The sequence below is a fragment of the Perca fluviatilis genome, chromosome 4 (genome assembly GCF_010015445.1).
Source record: "Perca fluviatilis chromosome 4, GENO_Pfluv_1.0, whole genome shotgun sequence".
Classification (NCBI taxonomy): Eukaryota; Metazoa; Chordata; class Actinopteri; order Perciformes; family Percidae; genus Perca; species Perca fluviatilis.
In genome coordinates this window covers 30,427,912-30,446,341 of record NC_053115.1, presented here as the reverse complement: position 1 = coordinate 30,446,341, position 18,430 = coordinate 30,427,912, and the positions used below count along the sequence as shown (strand labels likewise).

Genomic DNA, 18,430 nt, shown 5'->3' with positions numbered 1-18,430 from the left:
CGGCAGAATGAAAAGTGCCAATTGTGCGTACAAGCAGAAGAAGCCTAACTGACGCTTCAGCAGGCTGTCTTTGGGTCAGTAATGGGAACGAATAATAACAGACTCCCAAAGTAGAAAGAAAGAGAGGGAGAGCATATATGTTGACAGAAGAAGAGCGAAGAACCTTTTTTATTTGGTAAAGATTCAATGTCATTTAGTATGCGTCAGATGGCTGGATTTTTAACTGAGCTGGACAGAAGAGACTTCTGTACAGTGTGGACCTAAACTAATCAGATCTTAGTCAGACAAAGACCACTGTTAGAGTGCCCATATTATGAAAAAAAAGAAACACTTTCTGGGATTTGCAGTGTTATTGTGTCTGGTGCTGTCACATACACATATAAACTTTGAAAAAACAACAATCCATGCTGTTTGGCGTGAGATACGAGGTTCTGAATGTGTCCTGCCTTCAGTCTCCGGGTGAGCTGGTCAAAATCTGCATGGCTTTCTACGGCACTAGCCGAGACGAGGGGCCTAGGGGGCTAACCGTTAGCGTGCTAGCTCGTTCTCAATGGCGAAACACTGCTACAACGCACACAAATTCACCTTAATCTACAAAATGAAATTGTATAGAACTATTTACATGTCACTGTTCTGCAGGTATTCCACGCAAAGTTGGAAGTGCGCCCTCGTTTGGAAGAAGTCTCCCGGCTTGTATTGACTGAAGTTGGAGAAAACCACTATAGCTAGCTCATGTAATCTTTACCACGTGTGACTGACAACAAAGATCTTAAAGAAGTTGAGATGTCTCACTCTGTAGCTAAAACAGACCTGACACAGGGTGAAAAGAGGAGCTGCAGCAATGTGCAGTACAAGAAAAATATGGTGAAAATTAAACCATGTAAACTTATTCTAATACAATGTGAATTATAATCCTGAAAATGAACATAATATGGCCACTTTAAGTCTAGTTCTGACTAAAGGAGAAAAACCCATTATGCTCCTGTAAATGCCCTCTCCTTAAAAAAATAATTGTTCAAATTGGAGCGGATTTGGGAAGTCATGTCAGCCAAGTTCACCGCCAACACAAACATAACGTGTTAGTTGCGCTTTGGATTTGAGGTTGTCTACACATGCAGCTGACGAGGGAGAAGTTCAGATAGTTAAACAAAATGGTTCTAGTGTGATGTTCTGCTAAAAACCTTTACTTTAAAAAAAAAAAAAAGCTAGATTTCCAAAATCAACATCCCCAGGAAGAGCACGAGAGTTCAGGAAGGTCTTTAAACAAGATATTGCATCTTACTGTGCTGCTTGTCAAGATTATATAGAACATTTATTTTATTTCTATGTCTGTGCAGTAAACATGAAGCCAGCCAGCAGCTGCTGAGCATGGCTCTGTCCAAAGGTACCAAACCCTCCTATCTGGGCCTCTGAAGGTACCAAACCCTCCTATCTGGGCCTCTGTAGGTACCAAACCCTTCTATCTGGGCCTCTGAAGGTACCAAACCCTTCTATCTGGGCCTCTGAAGGTACCAAACCCTCCTATCTGGGCCTCTGAAGCTCACTGATTAACATGTTGGGTCTTGTTTGTGCAGCCTTTTAACAGGATATGTTCTGGATTTGTTTCCTTGGCGTGGCACAGTAACTCCACGGGCTGCTTGGCAAGTGCTCAGAGCCGAGAAATAGCCAGGCACATATTTCCCAGGAAAATGGTGAATTGGTACTCGGGTGTAGGTCCCTTGGGGCTGTTTCCGGTGTTTCTGCTAAGTTAAGCAGCGACAGACGGGAGTGGTATTGATCTCTCGCGGCCAAAAAGCATGTGTTAAGTGTATTTCCCTAAATGTAGTACGTTTGTTTTTAAAAGTCATAGAAAAGACGTGGTCATTCTGGGTCTGTTCAGTTAAGTTTATTTGCAGTTAAAACAGGAGCCGGTTGACAGAAAAACAAAATAGCAAATTATAAAAACAGCAGAAATGTGATCAAACAAAAAGGAGCTCAGTTTCCAATAGTGTCGGCCTGTGCAGACACGAATAAGCGTGCACGTGTTGTCACAAACTTTTCTTGCATGAGAACACGTAACTGGATGTGCGATTTATTTTTGTTCTTTAAACCAGCAACTACCGCAGAGCAGCAGACAGAGGATGACGACAGGCACTTCAGGCAAGACCGAGATTGCCAAACTACAGCAGGATCACCGATGAGAGTTATACGTGTTTCACAATAGTGCGATGAGATGGGACAAAATACGATCGCAGAATGGGACAGTACTTTGTATACGATGACCTGTTTGAGGATGGATTTACTTTGTTCACGCGTTTGTCTTTAAAACAGAACGAGAGCAAATGGATGCTCTGATCCTGAAAGGTAATAATAGGGCTGTAACGATGCACCAAACCCACGATTCGGTTCCTATCACCATTTCTGAAGACGAAGTGGCGGCCAGTTTCAAGTTCATTTAGCTCGGTTACTAATTCAACCGCTACGTTTACCCTCTTTGGAAATGTGAGGAAGACCCTTCAAATCCACGGGGAGACCTCTTCACGCCCATTTAACAAACTGACTCCTTATTGGCCGAGGTCGATAACTCTCGGAGGTGGAGGAGGGGGCGTGTCGCCATTCTGCCTTCTCGCTCCAGGTTCGTGGATCTGAGTGTCGCGATTTCGGATTCATATTGCGTATCGTTACAGCCCTAGGTAATAAACAAATAAAAAGTTATTGTAACTACCAGTTTGACAATTGCGCGAAAACGAGAATCTGGATGCCTCGTGTGTGTGTGTGTGTGTGTGTATGACGTGGACACGGCCTGAACATCATGAGAAAAACAAACATTCACACCAACAAAAGCCTCAGAAAAAAAAAAAAAAAAAAAATCGGGTAAATAAGTAAACTACCTGAGTGTAGAACATGACATTCACATAAGTGAAAAATGGTTGTTTACTTTTAACTCAAATACAGAATAATAAACCTTCACAATCACCAATGTTAAGATAGGTAGGTTAAAAGATTTTGAAGCGGGCTTGGGGACTATTTGTCAGACGAAACTAGAACAATTTAAGTTAGATATCGTTGATATATATATATATATATCATATATATCTTATATATATATATATATATATATATATATATATATATATATATATATATATATATATATATATATATATATATATATATATATATATATATATATACACACACCATGATAGATGGTTTTTTAATCCACATCAGGTACTCCTCCCTGGAACTCTTAACAAGCTGCAATTGATTGCCTCATCCTATGGTAGATGATCTTTGGTGTTGCGTGTGAGAGACGAGGCCAGATGTGGGAGCGCTAAGGAAAAAGCGGAGACGTTTTTGGCATCCAGCAGGAGCTTCACATGATGGCAGACTACCTGCTGAACTTCTTTTTTTTTTTTCTTTTTTACGAATGATGATGGCAAAGGCTTATTTCTCAGTTAGAATTATGATGCGTCTCAATAATTTCAGCTCTTATAAATTAACCATAAATACTCAGTGACACTAGAACGGGTAGAATACAAACATTGCCGAGGCTTCTTCCTCATACACCCTCGGTTCTCATCAACCAGAGCTGCGTTTTCCAGAAGAGACTCGAGACCAAACTCGCGTTTGTTCCAAGGGAGTAGACGGATCAAAAACGGGTTTCGGCGTAAAAGGGAGCTTTTGGGAAACGCAGGTCAAGTCTCTGACCTGAAGCGGCTGAATCGTGTCACCGTTCGTTCGGCTGTTTTCTGTCGCACCGACTCTTCGTCAAAACATCCCCTTCCTCTTCTTTCTGTACGCAGTGCGGTGACCGATCCTTACCGCCGCCTCCAGAGTCCCTCGTGTCGTGCTCATTTCTTCTTCTGCACCTCCTGCAGCATCTTCAGGCCAGCCGTGTTGTTTGGTTCCACTTTGAGCAGGCTGTTCAGGTTCTCCTCACAGGCTTTGATGTCCTGCAGGAACGACAATGAGAATTAAGAATGGGAAACTAAGAGGTGGAGGAGAGTTTTTACAAAAAAAAAAAAAAGAGGAAATGTTCAGGTGTCCCCACATGTGTGCTTTCTTAAATGTAAATGTATTCATCCCTGAAGATTACTTTTATTCTGGAATACATTTGTTTGTTTAAAAACATTCATCGTGACCATATTAGAATTGGGAAAGACGATTTGCGGAGATTCTGTGTTTGGGGGTTATCTATCGGCAGAAATGGAACATAATGTTCATAAATAGGTTTTCTTTGGTGTATTATAACCTGAAACTAAGTACTGTGGTTTGGTTTAGCTTAGAATGAGCCCTTCAATGTCTGCGAAGGGAGCAGAGCCCACCATTTTTCTACAGTAGCCCACAAAGAACCAACCGAGCACCGGCTCTAGAGAGGGCCGCTCATGCTTTTAGTAGTTTCTACTACACGCTTGGAAAGGGACAGGTGAGCGGAGGGGTATTCAGTTGGCTGCAATCCTAGATGACCCTACACTTCTAATAATTCTGGCAACAGCTGAAAAATACAACACTTCCTTAATGATACTTAAGATGTGTTGCACATAAACATGCTAAACTGTGCAGCATTTTAAATGTACACCTGCCTTGAGATCATTAAGGTGACTTTTTCCTTATCCAGAATCCAGATAAGGATGTATGTTAAACAGGCTGAACAAATAGCAGAGTTCAGCCATCTGTGGCTATTGAATGGTGTACTTTGGTAATATTTGTGCTGGGTTAGGTTTATTCAGGAAATCATGGCTGTGACATTGTTTACAGAAGTCCAACCTCCAAAACACAACAGTCGACAGTTGCAAGTGTACAGAGCTCTGTCTGTGTCTGTTTTGAATACTGATGAGGAGAGGTTGCCAAGGCGGATACATCAGCAGGAAGTGCTTTTATTTTGTCACCCGCCCTAAAACCCTCCAGACAAACACGTGATCGGTACGCCCACGCCCGCCGATAGGGGGGGACAAACGGGTCTGTTGTCCCGGGCCCACAGTAGGGGGCCAGAACTGGGCCCTCATTAAATTATGGAAGAATTAAAAATCTTTTTTTTTTAAATAGGCCTATTTGTGGAAAAAAATATGTAGCATAATATTTGAATTACATAAAAGCGTTTTATTTGTTTTCTTCCTAATTGTCCTGGAAATGGTGTGGAGACGACCACCCCCCCACCCCAACATAAAAATGGTTTGGCCACTGATCAAAATTTGATATTGTCACTTGATTTGAAGTTCAGTACGCTCAAAATGTCCGGTCAGCACAAGTCCGAGCCCGGAAAGAAAAGGAAAGAAGAAGAATAATAGAGGCCTTAGAGATTTTCTAAACAAATATTTAAAAAAAGGTGGTGACGGTGAAGCTGGAACTGTCAACGTAGAGCAAGGTAAGAAACAGCGCAGCCAACGTTTACGAGCCTTGTAACGTAACTTAACAGGCCAGCTCTCATGTTAACGTCCATTAGCTCGTATAAAAGCCTGACACAACACGTTAACTTTGACAGAAACAGTTGAGTTTGGTAGCTCCATCAGTAAGGATGAGACAGAGAGAGTGATGCGGGAGGGGCCCGCTGCCCCGCAACGGAGGGACAGTCAGGCTACCCGTGAGAGAGAAGAGAGAGAGATAGAGAGAGAGTGATGCGGGGGGGCTCGCTGCCCTGTCGGAGAGTCTGAGCAGGATGGATCAGAGACTGATTACACACTTAATTTCAGTGAGAGATGTGAGTAGAGGAAGAGCAAGGGAAAAGGAGAGATCTGGCCGCGAGGGGGGGGGCCCATCTAAGATCTCGTCCCGGGCCCAGGCAAGACTGTCAGCTGGCCTGGGTACGCCTGGTTACTCCTGCGTGGGAATCGGGAACAGACGTGCAGTGATAGAGAGCCCCCTCTCACCTTGAGCTCCAGGTGAGCCTGAGCCCTCCTGTAGAGAGCCTTGATGTTGCTGCTGTCAATCATCAGAGCCTCGTCGCAGTCTCTGACAGCGTCTCTGTACTGCTTCACCGACAGGTAACACAGCGCCCTGATCACACACACACACACACAGATCAAATTCAATCAAAATTCTGAAAACTTATATAAAGAAATTTCTAGCCCAAAGCCTACTGGTCTGTCTGAACGGTTTCCACTTAATACACAAAATGATTGTACATATATTTTTATTGAATTCCTCATTGGCTGTCAATAGTGTGACTAAGATATGACAGATATGATCCTGTATAAATATTGCCCTGGTTGTCTATTGGAGGCTTTTAATCGGTACCGATTCATTACATATACAATAAATACATTTATTTAGTTCATTATAATTATTACACTGGGTTACAGTGGAGGATTTTGAAATGCCACGAATGGTTTAAACTATTTTACAGAATTTCTATCCTGAAAACAAGTACTGTATATTTATAATTATATTCTTGACTTAATCCGTAATTTAAAAATTCAAAAAATTGGTGTCGTCCTTGAACGATTAACGGGTTACATAGTTTTTGCATTTCTTAACGGTATAATTTTTCTCCTAATCTGATACATTTATATCCACAGGAGATTGTGATTGGCTCACAGATGTTAGGTAAAATATTTTAAAAAAGGACACCTCAAACATATTCAGCAGTTTAGGGCACTTCCCCACCTACAGTTCCGTAGACTCAGTGTGATTCGGGGGTGACGTTGCAACATTGTTGTATTTTTCATTTGGTTTGATTTGTGTTCCCACTGCACTTTGTCAAACGCACCAAATATTGTAAACAAACCTGTGGTTGAAGCAGTCGCCCGTCTATTAGACAGAAAACCCAGGTGAAACTCTGCAAACTTCCCTTTTCAGCTGACAACACAGCGAGTGGTCGAGCATTTCATTCTTCGAATGAGACCGAATCAAATTGTCAGGGTGGGCTTTATACGCCTTTGTTTGTCGAAGCCATGGATGTATTGGGCGGGGAAGCATGCCTTTGACTCTCCGTTGCTCCGATTGGTTGTAGGTCTATCCAATTGTGTGCAGAGGCATTTTTCTTTCCTGGTTCGGCTGAAACACTCCCCCCATAATCACAGCCCAGTACACACAAACCGTATCACACTCATATTCTGACTAGAATCTGGGTAGGACGACGTCATGCGGTATATTTGGGTATTCTCGCCTGAAGCGAAGCACACGGTTGTGCCCTTGGAAACGATGCTAGATCCCCGTTTTCAGGCCGACCAGAGTTCGAATGAGCTTTTACACCACCTCCACTATCCAACAAAACGCTCTGGGGGTTTGGTTTAAACGGACCAAAAGTTTCCGGTGTGAAGATGCCCTTAACCACCGTTTCATCAGCCATTGAAGGGATTAAGAAAATGGACGTATGAATGGAGATGTGACCCACCGGTTGGTGTAGGTTGTGATCTCAGTGGGGTTGTGTTTGAGGCTCTGGCTGTACTTCTCTATGGCCTTCTTGTACTCTCCTTTCTTCACCAGGGCGTTGCCTTCTTCTTTCAGGGCTTGGGCTTTCTTTTTGTCTTTATCACTGGGAACTAGCCAAAGGAGAAGAAGGTGATGGTAAATGCTTGTGAATCATTTATTGCTGATGCCAGTTCCACATAAATAGGGGCTAAAGACTTGATGCTTTAAAATAATGGAAATGTCACTTTCAAACTGGTTATTATCAAAATTCATTTGCTGACACACAAGGTCTTTTTAGCTAATTAACAATGGCAAATCAGGGTTGTAATAACTTAAAATTACATGAGCAGAAAACACAACAGAAAATATAAATGTTCTTACTAGGTTTGTTCATTTGTCTGTTGACGTTCTGTTTCGGTGTAGGGTTTGGTTGTGCACCGTTGGTTGTAGCTTTCTGGGCTAGTTTCTCTCTAACAGACATAGGAACGGTGGGGATGGGAGGAAGCTTTTCTCTCCATGACAGACCATCGGCCTCTGTGAGAGCCTTCGTCATCCTGGGAAACAATTAAAAAACACAGAGATCACTTTTTTCGACATGCTTTGCTATGACTTTTTTTTTTTTAGACATATTATGCCATTACCGTTTTCAACGTAAATTCTTTAGTGGCACACCGGCTCAGTGGTTATCACTGCTGCCAACAGACAGACAATCAGCAGGTAATCACTGCGGACTCTGACCCAGGTTCGATACCCAGTCGAGGCGGGGCATTTTTTTCAACATACAATGCTATGACTCTTTTCGACATTCTCTACACTTTGAATTTATAAATGGCTTTTTTTGACATGCTATACTATGACTTTTTTCTATACCTTCATACATGACTATCACTTTTTTCGACATACTATACTATGTTTTTGAGACATGCTATGACTACTATCCGATATACTATGACATTTTCATCACTTTTCTTTCCCCGACATGCTATACTGTTTTTTTTTTTTAATCACTTTTTGAGACATGCTATGAGTAATTTCCGATATACTATATTATGACTTTTTATTTTTATCAGCCTCTGTATATGGGGTGCACGCTCAACCAGGTGAGCTACTTTACTTTATTACTTTTTATACATACAATACTGACTTTTTATTTATTTATATATATATTTTTATTTATTTTATTTATTTTTATTTATACATACAGAACTTTTTTTCGACATACTAAACTATGACTTTTTTTATATACCAGGACTTTTTTCGTCATGCTATACTATGACTATTTTATAACTTTTGACATACTATGACTTTGTTCGACAAACTATACTATGAGTTTTTTTTCAATGTACTATACCACTTTTTATTTTATACTATGACTTTTTTTCGACCATTTTTTCAACATACTACATTATCACAATTTTGGATATACTATACTGACATTTTTACCACTTTTTGACATACTGTGACTTTCTTATAACTTTTTTGGATATACTATAATCTTTTCTGACTTTTTCCGACAAACTATACTATGACTATCACTTTTTTTCGACATACTTTTGACTACATACTATGACTTTTTCGGCACTTTTTTCGACATGCTATAATATCACTTTTTTGACATACCTCTACTAGGACTTTTCTTTAAAAAAAAAAAAAAAATACCTTAAAATATTCCATATTTTGATTAATACATTTTTGGTATTATTCAACATTTCAATGCAATACATACTTATTAAAACCATTCCCAATTTCCCAGCTATTCTCACTAATCTTCTTACGCAATTATGGAAGCTATCCAGTTTAGCTTTGGCAATTTAGCTTTTCAGCATTCACAAGCATTTGCTTCATTTTCTAGTTCTACTCAGCTAGTGTTAACTCCAACAACAGGTTGAGAGAAACAACTAGAAATACACATTTTGGTGTGAACACAACGCACACATCTTCACAAGCTAGATGAAAAACTGACCACCTCAACAGTGCTCTGTGTGAACATGAAGCTCAACAATATCAAAATTATAGATGTGGATTAATGCTTGTTTTGACACTATGAAGAAGAAAGTACTATAAATATGACAAACAGATCCATCACCACTCGGCTAGTCTACAGCCCAGGTACCTGTTTGTGCCGTCGTGAGCAGCTGCTATGTTGCAGTCGATCTGCAGAGCAGTCTTGTAGTCTACGTAAGCCTGCCTGTAGCGCTCCAGAGCTTCGTAGGCAGAGGCACGACGGAGCAGGGACTTCACATTGAATGGGAACAACTCCAGAGACCTGAGAGGAAATATGTGCAGTTTACGAGTTAAGACACTTTGATCCAGATGACTTACGAGAAAAGACTGAATAGGCTTAATCTAATTGAAACAAGGTCAAAAGTCAAAGCTGCAAGAGACCGTGGACGTCTTAAAAAAAAAAAAAAACATTCTTACTACAACACAATGTTGGTGGCATGAAGTCATTGATTATCACTTTTTTAATTAAAAGGTCCCATGACATGGTGCTCTTTGGATGCTTTTATATAGACCTTAGTCGTCCCCTAATACTGTATCTGAAGTCTCTTTCCCAAAATTCAGCCTTGGTGCAGAATTACAGCCACTAGAGCCAGTCCCACTATGAGCTTTCCTTAGTATGTGCCATTTCTGTGTCTGTAGCTATTGAGGAGGAGAGAGGGGGGGCAAGGTGGAGGGTGGGGGTGTGGCCTTGACCAACTGCCACTGTGCTCGTTTGAAAGCCATGATGTCTCTCTCTCATGGTTGGGCCACATTCTCTGGGTGGGAAAAGCAGAGAAAGGGGAGGTAACCTTGCTCCTTATGATCCCATAAGGAGGAGATTCCAGATCGGCCCATCTGAGCTTTCATTTTCTCAAAGGCAGAGCAGGATACCCAGGGCTCGGTTTACACCTATCACCATTTCTAGCCACTGGGGGAACATAGGCAGGCTGGGGGAACGCATATTAATGTTAAAAAACCTCCTAAAGTGAAATTTTCATGCCATGGGACCTTTAAAAAAAGAGCTCAAGTGTGTGTATGTTTGTCAATCTGGGCTCTCTTTTTGATAAGTATGGCTCTTTTATAAGTTTAGATTATTTGGAAATCTGAGCTACGTTAGAACATAAAGCGGCGAGTGTCATAATCAAAAGCCCTGGACGATAATTTATATGAATGTGGTTAACTAAAACAAAGTGATATTTGAAACAACAATACACATATTACAAAAAGTAAGACAACTGCACAGAATCACAGACTACAGATATCATTTAATTGTAAAATGTAAAGAAAATACTAAATCAGAAATAAAAAACACTTACATATTGCAGTCTTTAACACACTCCGCACAATTGCCATCTTTCAGGTAGCTGGCTGCACGGTTTGAGTACAAAATGCCCAAATCCTCCGGTTCCTTTTTATCTTAAGAGAAAAAATTGATAGTTTAAGATGAGCACCAAACTGGTCATGTGGTCAAACATGATGTAGCTTTGTTTATTTAGAATTCACATAAGAAAGAAGAGCGAAGGCCAACTGACAAGATGGACAGCCATAATAAAAAGAGAGAGCTTCTGAAGTGGACTAAACATTAATGAAAGTGTCAGGACCAAAGCAGTGCGGTAACCATGCAGATCACTGTTCACTATGAAATATTTATTGATGGGGAAATAAAGGAACAGCCTTAAAACGGTTGACAGTGAGGTCTGTGAATTGACCCCTGAAATAAGTTCACCTTTTGATAACCTCTTCAGATTTGTTTTAAAAGTTTTTCTTCATGAAAATACATTTTTCAGACTGCTACAGAGATCCTAAGCCTCTGGCCTAAAACAAATACTAGTACCAAAGAAAATGGTATGGTAAACAAATGTTTTTTTTCCCTATATTACAAGAGACAGCGGATAGACATGAAAGGGCAGCAGGTCGGACTCGAACCCGGGCCGCTGCAGGACTCAGCCTACATGGGGCGAAAGCTCTTGCTGGGTGAGCTAGATGCCTAGGTTGTGTGGCCTTAGGGGTGCACGATTCAGAAAACGTCACGATTCATTCATCGATTTTCAGGCTCAAGATTCAATATAGATTTTTCGATTCTCGATATATAAAAAAAAACAAAAAACGATTCACGGTATGTAAATGTAGTTACTTTTCCCATGTAATTGCATTAGACATACAATTTTTAAATAAAAAAAATATGAATTGATTTTTGGAATTCTATGAATCGATTTTGAATCGGTAGACCTTGAATCGCGATTCGAATCGATTTTTTTTGCACACCCCTATGTGGCCTAGTTCAATGTTTCCTTTAACATAGGCCTCTCTGTTATTTTTCATGTACTATTTGATTTGTTCTAATATTTATTTAGATACATGTAGAATCTACTACTGATTTGAGTTTTCATTGTACACTGTTTTCATTGTAAACAGACATTCACACCTATAGTTCCGTAGACTCGCGACTGCGAGATTCGGGGATGAACTTGCAACATTGTTACATTTTGTTAAGACCGCATTTTTGTTAAACGCACAAAATATTCGAGTGTAACTCGCCGACGCTTCCTGGTCTCAGAAATAATGAAGCAACACTAAATTCATAACGTCTTTGGGTTTCTGGTTTTGCTTCAGTGTTTAAGATTTTAAAAGAAGGCAAACAATCTGAGCAGCTGACAGACAGCGAGTAAAGGAGGGCGCCCTGACGAGAGAGAAAGATGATGATGATGTGTTGTCACACAGACGACAAGCCATGTGTGCACATAACATAGTAGGTTATGGATTTGAAAGTTACCTTTCCTGAAATCTGGTGCGCCTAACCTTTTTTAATTTAGGTGCACCCAAACCTTTCCTTGCGTTGCCATTAAGGCCACAATTTCAAGGTGACCTTTTTACATATACACATATACATATATATATATATATATATATATATATATACACATATATATATATATATATATATATATACATATATATATATATATATATATATATATATATATATATACACATATATATATATATATATATATATATATATATATATAGCATATATATATATATATATATATATATATATATATATATATATATATATATATATATATATATATATATATATATATATATATACATATATATATATATATATATATATATATATTATATATATATATATATATATATATATTATATATAATATATATATTATATATATATATATATATATATATAATATATATACATATATATATATATATATATATGTATATATATATATATATATATGGTATATATATATATGTTAGGTGCAGCAAATACATTCTAAGCAGTGGATAGACAGTGGACATGGAAAGCAAATATAGCAGCAACACATGGTGGATGAAAGGGCCTAAAAATAATATCTCTGCATTTTTCAGCTGAATGGTAATACACTATCTATATATCTATATCTATATATATCTATCTATATCTATATCTATATATATATATCTCAATCTCTAATTTATATCTTTTACAAAGTAGGCTAAATGTTCAGTTTTAAGTCAAAGCCACTTTTCACAAGCTCTTTTATTAAAACAGATGTGATTAAAATAAAATGCAAAGACAGGGTTTCCTTCCCAATTTGAAAATATACAGCTACAACACATGTAAATTATCTGAAATAAATAGCCTTGGATATATTTAAAAAATATATATCGCTGAGAAAGCTCCTTCACTTGTTTTCAATAAACAGACCCGGATAGCCCAGTAGCTCATATAGGGAGAGAGGGGGAGTAGCCTACGATGGACTGAAGCTACTCACAGAGTGACGGCTGACTCATTATGAACGGGTCCTGCACGGGTCGAATGCGGGTCAGCGGCGTTACACACGTCTTGTGTAGGCTATGAAACGTCTGTATCGTCACTGTGCTGCATTTTTATGAACTATGATAATGTGGCCATGGGTCACATCTCTCGCCCAGGTCCAGCAGGCTCCGTCTCACACGCTATTACTCAACCAACTGAAGTTACCGTAGCTCCATTCAATAACTTCTAATGTGTTTTTCGCCGTGGCGGCCGCAATAACAGATAGTTACCAGCGGAAACACTTGTACCAATACAGGTTTCCCTCTCATACTTAAAACTGTAGACAAATGTCAGCATGTGGACCGGCGGCGCTGTGTCTCTCCATGTTGCAGGTGAGCCGGCTGGTGTGTGAGTGAATAGGGGGGGGCTGCGCGGAGGAGAGATCCAAACACAGGCACGGCTTTCCAGAAGGAATGGGTCATGTAACGCAACATTAAACCATATCCATATAAACGACATTGCTTCGTTCGTGGAGAGGCAGCTGATGCGAGGACGTTAGGTGCACCGGTGCAACCTAGGAAAAATCTTAGTCGCACCCTTACAAATTTTGGTCGCATTTGCGACCAAATTGGTCGCACTCTAGAGCCCTGAAAGAAGGTTGAAATTGCAGGTTAGTAAATGTTTTTTCGGTTCACTTCCTGTATTTGGGTCGGATCGCGTTCTCACCTGAAGTAAACCGAACTCTAGGGGACTTGGAAGCGAACCGAGGACCCCTGTTTTCAAGCGTACCAGAGTTTGCTTGTTTGGTCAGTACCAGCGTTTGTATGAACTTTCACACCACCCCCAAACAGACTGGAATATCCCATAAAACGCTCCAGGGTTCGGTTTAAACGGACTGAACTGCAACCTAAAACGTATCAGCATACAGACTGACGTGGAAACCATTCAAAAAAATATTTTGACTGGACAAAAATCAGACTAGGATCGAAACATTGTCTATTTAAAAATAACTAGCGCAGTGCCCGTTTGGAGCGTGTGCCGACTGCATTGCTTGGTTCCCAGAATAATTTTTTTTGCAACTTTACGGCTCATCTAGAGATTTGGCGTGTCCCCTTTTTTCGTCTAGCCATCACCCATCCAGGTTGCGATGTGGCCCGGGCCGATACAGTGCGTAGCGATGTGCCTGGGCAAGGGAAGGAGGGCATGCTGGACACCCCAAGAGCCTGGGCATTCAACTTCCATGTGTTTGTGTACGATTAATTTCATCATTTGCATGTAGGATAGACAGCAATCAGTTTTTGGCAGATGGCCACTTTTTGGCACGACACCCTGTGAACCGCAATAAATGAGCCTTCTAGGAATGTAGAATCTCCCCGCCTGCGCTGCTGTACTGCGCATGAGGGAGACACGCGCAAAGACTCCTCAATTTACAGTTAGGTGTTCAATTGAATTTTGGCTGCAGATATGGCTTTATCATTGATGACGTTGTTCAAAACACATACATACAGTACAGGCCAAAAGTTTGGACACACCTCATTCAATGAGTTTCCTTTTCATTTTCATGACGATTTACATTGTAGATTCTCACTGAAGGCATCAAAACTATGAATGAACACATATGGAATTATGTACTTAACAAAAAAGTGTGAAATAACTGAAAACGTGTCTTATATTTTAGATTCTTCAAAGTAGCCACCCTTTGCTTTTTTATTAATAAGGGAAAAAATTCCACTAATTAACCCTGACAAGGCACACCTGGGAAGTGAAAACCATTTCAGGTGACTACCTCATGAAGCTCATTGAGAGAACACCAAGGGTTTTCAGAGTTATCAAAAAAAGCAAAGGGTGGCTACTTTGAGGAATCTAAAATATAAGACATGTTTTCACTTATTTCACACTTTTTTGTTAAGTACAAAATTCCATATGTGTTCATTCATAGTTTTGATGCCTTCAGCGAGAATCTACAATGTAAATAGTCATGAAAATAAAGAAACACATTGAATGAGAAGGTGTGTCCAAACTTTTGGCCTGTACTAATATATATATATATATAATACTACACTGTTTGTATCCACACAGGTAATATCTAAGCAGCACTTACTGGACTTCTCCAGCTCTTTGATTGCCTGGCTGTAAATATTGGTGGCCTCTCCATACTGGCCCGTCTTGAAACATTCATTTCCAGCTTGTTTCAGCTCCGTCCAGGTCTTGGACCTCTGTTTTTGAGGCATCTCCACTTGTTTAACCGTTATCTGAAAAGATGAAACACTGGTTACCATCTGTGCATGAAAACAATCTCGGTCAACTGATCACAGTGGCAAATGGATCCAGACATTGAACAGGGGAAACCTCATATACCTCCTCTAAACTAAAGAAGTGATGTACTTCATGGCTCACACGCATCTTTTCACTGTATGTAAAGTGTTATTGCAATGTAGAACATGTATCTATGTTTACTGTGGTATTGTTTAAGTACTCAGTGTCTCTACAACAATTATACAATGACAGAGGTGAACAGATTTGTTATGGCTCCCAGCAAGTAGGATCTTGGGTATTCTCTAAATGTATTGGTTAAAGATTCAGTCTCACTGAGGAATTTGATATCCTCCATTCGCTTCCATACACAGAACCAAACTGTGCTGAAAGAATTTCTACTAGGTCAAGCATCAATTTGACTTTTCGGCCCAGACAACATTTTAAGAGGTTATATTAGATGGTCATACATTATTTTAGAGCTAACGCAAACTTACTGTATTCGATCTGTGCATCCCTAGTAAACGTCAGACAAATCCTAAACATCCAAAGTCTATTGGTGCTGTAAAATTAAAAGAAATCTAAAAAACATATTCATGTGTCAGACCTTAAAACACTTTACTTGCTTTATGAGGTGGCACTAGGCATTAGGTGGTTGAGAAAAACCTGATAAAAAATATGCAAATATCATTGCACACTTTTGATCCACTTAGCGCTTAGGTTATTAGGCACAAGGTTCAGTTCCGGTTTTATTGAGCCGTTAATTTCACCTTTTGGTCATTTTGAAGGGTGTAGCTATACCATTCAATTGCATTGGGTGAGAGGTGTTTCTAATATTAAGAATATACCCCTTGATATAAATGAATAAACACCTATTTTGTATACTTTGTGTCAATACATACCGTATTGTTAGCCTAGTTCATATTTAAAACATATTGTCATAATTGTTATACCCTTCACATTTGTTACCCTACATTTTTGTTATCCTTCATTAAAAAAGCTTACATAAACAATAAAGTTGGGAACAGCATATATTTTACAGTCACTTAACGTTATACGTTTACATACGAAACAAAACTGCATTCCTGAAGGTAACCTAAGAATGTATTGCAGGGCTGTTGTGTTACTAAACTGCGTAGTTATAGCTCGGTGGACAAATAACGTTAAACTAGAAACCCTCGGTATAAAATAGAGACGTAGCTAATGTTAGACAATGACGTCCAAACAGTAATTTAACATTTGTCTTAAATCAATTGAGCCCAGTTTACGTACACACTGCAACGTTACCGACGTGCCAGGTTAACTAACTGGTTGTGTTGTAGCCTGGTACCTAACGTTAGCTGCTAATAGCTGCTCAAGCAGAACGACACGGTGTCGAAACTAGCACTTAAAAGTTTACTTCAAAAGAAGACACACCTGGTTATGTTCCAGAGTTATCCTGTTTTAACTAACTAGCATTAATTTCACTCTGTTGTTGCTTAACTGCTAAGTTAGCTAGCTCGCTAGCTAAGTTATGCTAAATCGAGTGGCGTTTTAATATAGCATAGCTAACTTAGCAAGCTAACCACACTCCCACAGCTAGCTATGCTAACACAAGGAAGCTCGCACACTTCTTACCGGCTGCCGGTTCTGAAAGAAATCAACACAGCGAGGAAGCCCTCCTCGTCACGACACAGATGACTTGGTCGAAACGACTAGCGACTACCTGAAACTATCTGTAACGTTGTTAATACTGACATTACTCTGTGGAAGTTAATAATACTTATTTTCTCCTGGTCGTTTGGAGCCACGCGGCTTTCCTCTGCCTTTGCGGGGGTTTTGTGCGGAGGGGTGCTGTACCAAGGAACTCACCGGGCAGCTGACTGTAGTAATGCTAACTTCTTCAGTTTGATGCTTGTTGGGGGGCCGCAGTAACGTTTCGTTTCCTTGTTGACGCTGCGTTCAAGTCCTTTGGAAATTGTAGGACTTTGGATGAGCGTTGTGCGCCCTCTGGTGGCCAAATTGGATGTAGCAATTGGTGGCTTTGAGAGCAAACAGTAAGGGACTGTTGGTTATTTATTTCAGGGACCACCGGAGGAGTTTTGGGACCTTTAGTCAAAATCATGGGTCAAAATAGACATGACCCTCCCCTCGCCAGGGTTAATTTTCTATGACACTCCAAAACGATTTGGGCAAAAGACATGACACCCCCACCCCTAAACAATGTATCAACACTTTCTGCATTGGTTTGCACTTGGCAAAGATATACAGATTACAATTGTTTTACAGCAATAACATATGTGATTAAACCTCTGCATTCCTCATCTGACGCATCCCACTCCTCTGTTATGGTGTGGTGGTCCATTTCAGTAGATTTACTCACTAACATTGTTGTGGAAACACAATAAGCATGGAAACTAAATGCACACTTCCTGCATTACTTCAAATACTAAGTTACTCCTCTAGTAGACTAGTATTCACATGAAATAAAACAATAAAACATTGAGATCATTCAGCAAAGCACTCTGGGTAACATTCAACACACTAACTGGTTGCTATGGACTCGTCACTAGGCTTTCTCCACTTCGCTTTTAAAATAAAGTGGAATAAACGTAAGTCCAAATCTACACAAAACCCCCGCGAATCAGTTAGTAAGCTGACATCAAATGTGGCATTTAGGGAACCCTTTATTGCAACTTTGGCACGGTAAGATGTCCAGACTAGCAACAGTCATTTTCGTTTTTACGCCCTGCTGCCATCGCCAGCCAGGTAGGCTAATATGTTTTTACTAAAGCAGTATATCAAATCAGATGTATTAATTACCACCATTTAGTATGTTTTGTGTTATTTAGCTGAGATATTTATAAAATATCTGGTCATGCCAGAAGTAATTTTTCCACAATTTTTTAAACAACAAATGCAATTACCCGTATCAGCCACCAGCAAAACTCAAGGGTCAGACCCATCTGGTAGGCGAAAGGGCCGGCGACTGAGAGCTACATGGAAAAACATGCACCAAACAAGCCACTTTGAAATTTTGCTGTTTCTATGAGTACAAAAGTTGGGTAACCCCCGGACTAAAAATGTTGGATGACCCTCCCCTCAACAAAGA

The 18,430-nt window shown here is 39.8% G+C and overlaps 1 protein-coding gene across 3 annotated transcripts; it reads right to left on the bottom strand.

Moving 5' to 3' along the window:
* Positions 1 to 3,342: 3,342 nt before the first annotated feature.
* On the bottom strand, positions 3,343 to 17,335 carry tomm34 (translocase of outer mitochondrial membrane 34). 3 transcript variants are annotated; one of them, XM_039796713.1, is made up of 8 exons: positions 17,191 to 17,335; positions 15,188 to 15,338; positions 10,632 to 10,731; positions 9,446 to 9,598; positions 7,714 to 7,886; positions 7,316 to 7,463; positions 5,850 to 5,976; positions 3,343 to 3,935 (listed from the first exon to the last, which is right to left on the bottom strand). In XM_039796713.1, the coding sequence occupies exons 2-8, from the start codon at positions 15,315 to 15,317 to the stop codon at positions 3,834 to 3,836; spliced, it is 933 nt and encodes a 310-aa protein (XP_039652647.1). In that variant the 5' UTR covers positions 15,318 to 15,338; positions 17,191 to 17,335; the 3' UTR covers positions 3,343 to 3,833. The 3 variants fall into 3 exon arrangements, with proteins under 3 accessions (XP_039652647.1, XP_039652646.1, XP_039652648.1); XM_039796712.1 differs by having other exon boundaries at positions 16,957 to 17,289; XM_039796714.1 differs by lacking the exon at positions 17,191 to 17,335 and adding an exon at positions 16,756 to 16,778.
* Between the last annotated feature and the right edge of the window lie 1,095 nt (positions 17,336 to 18,430).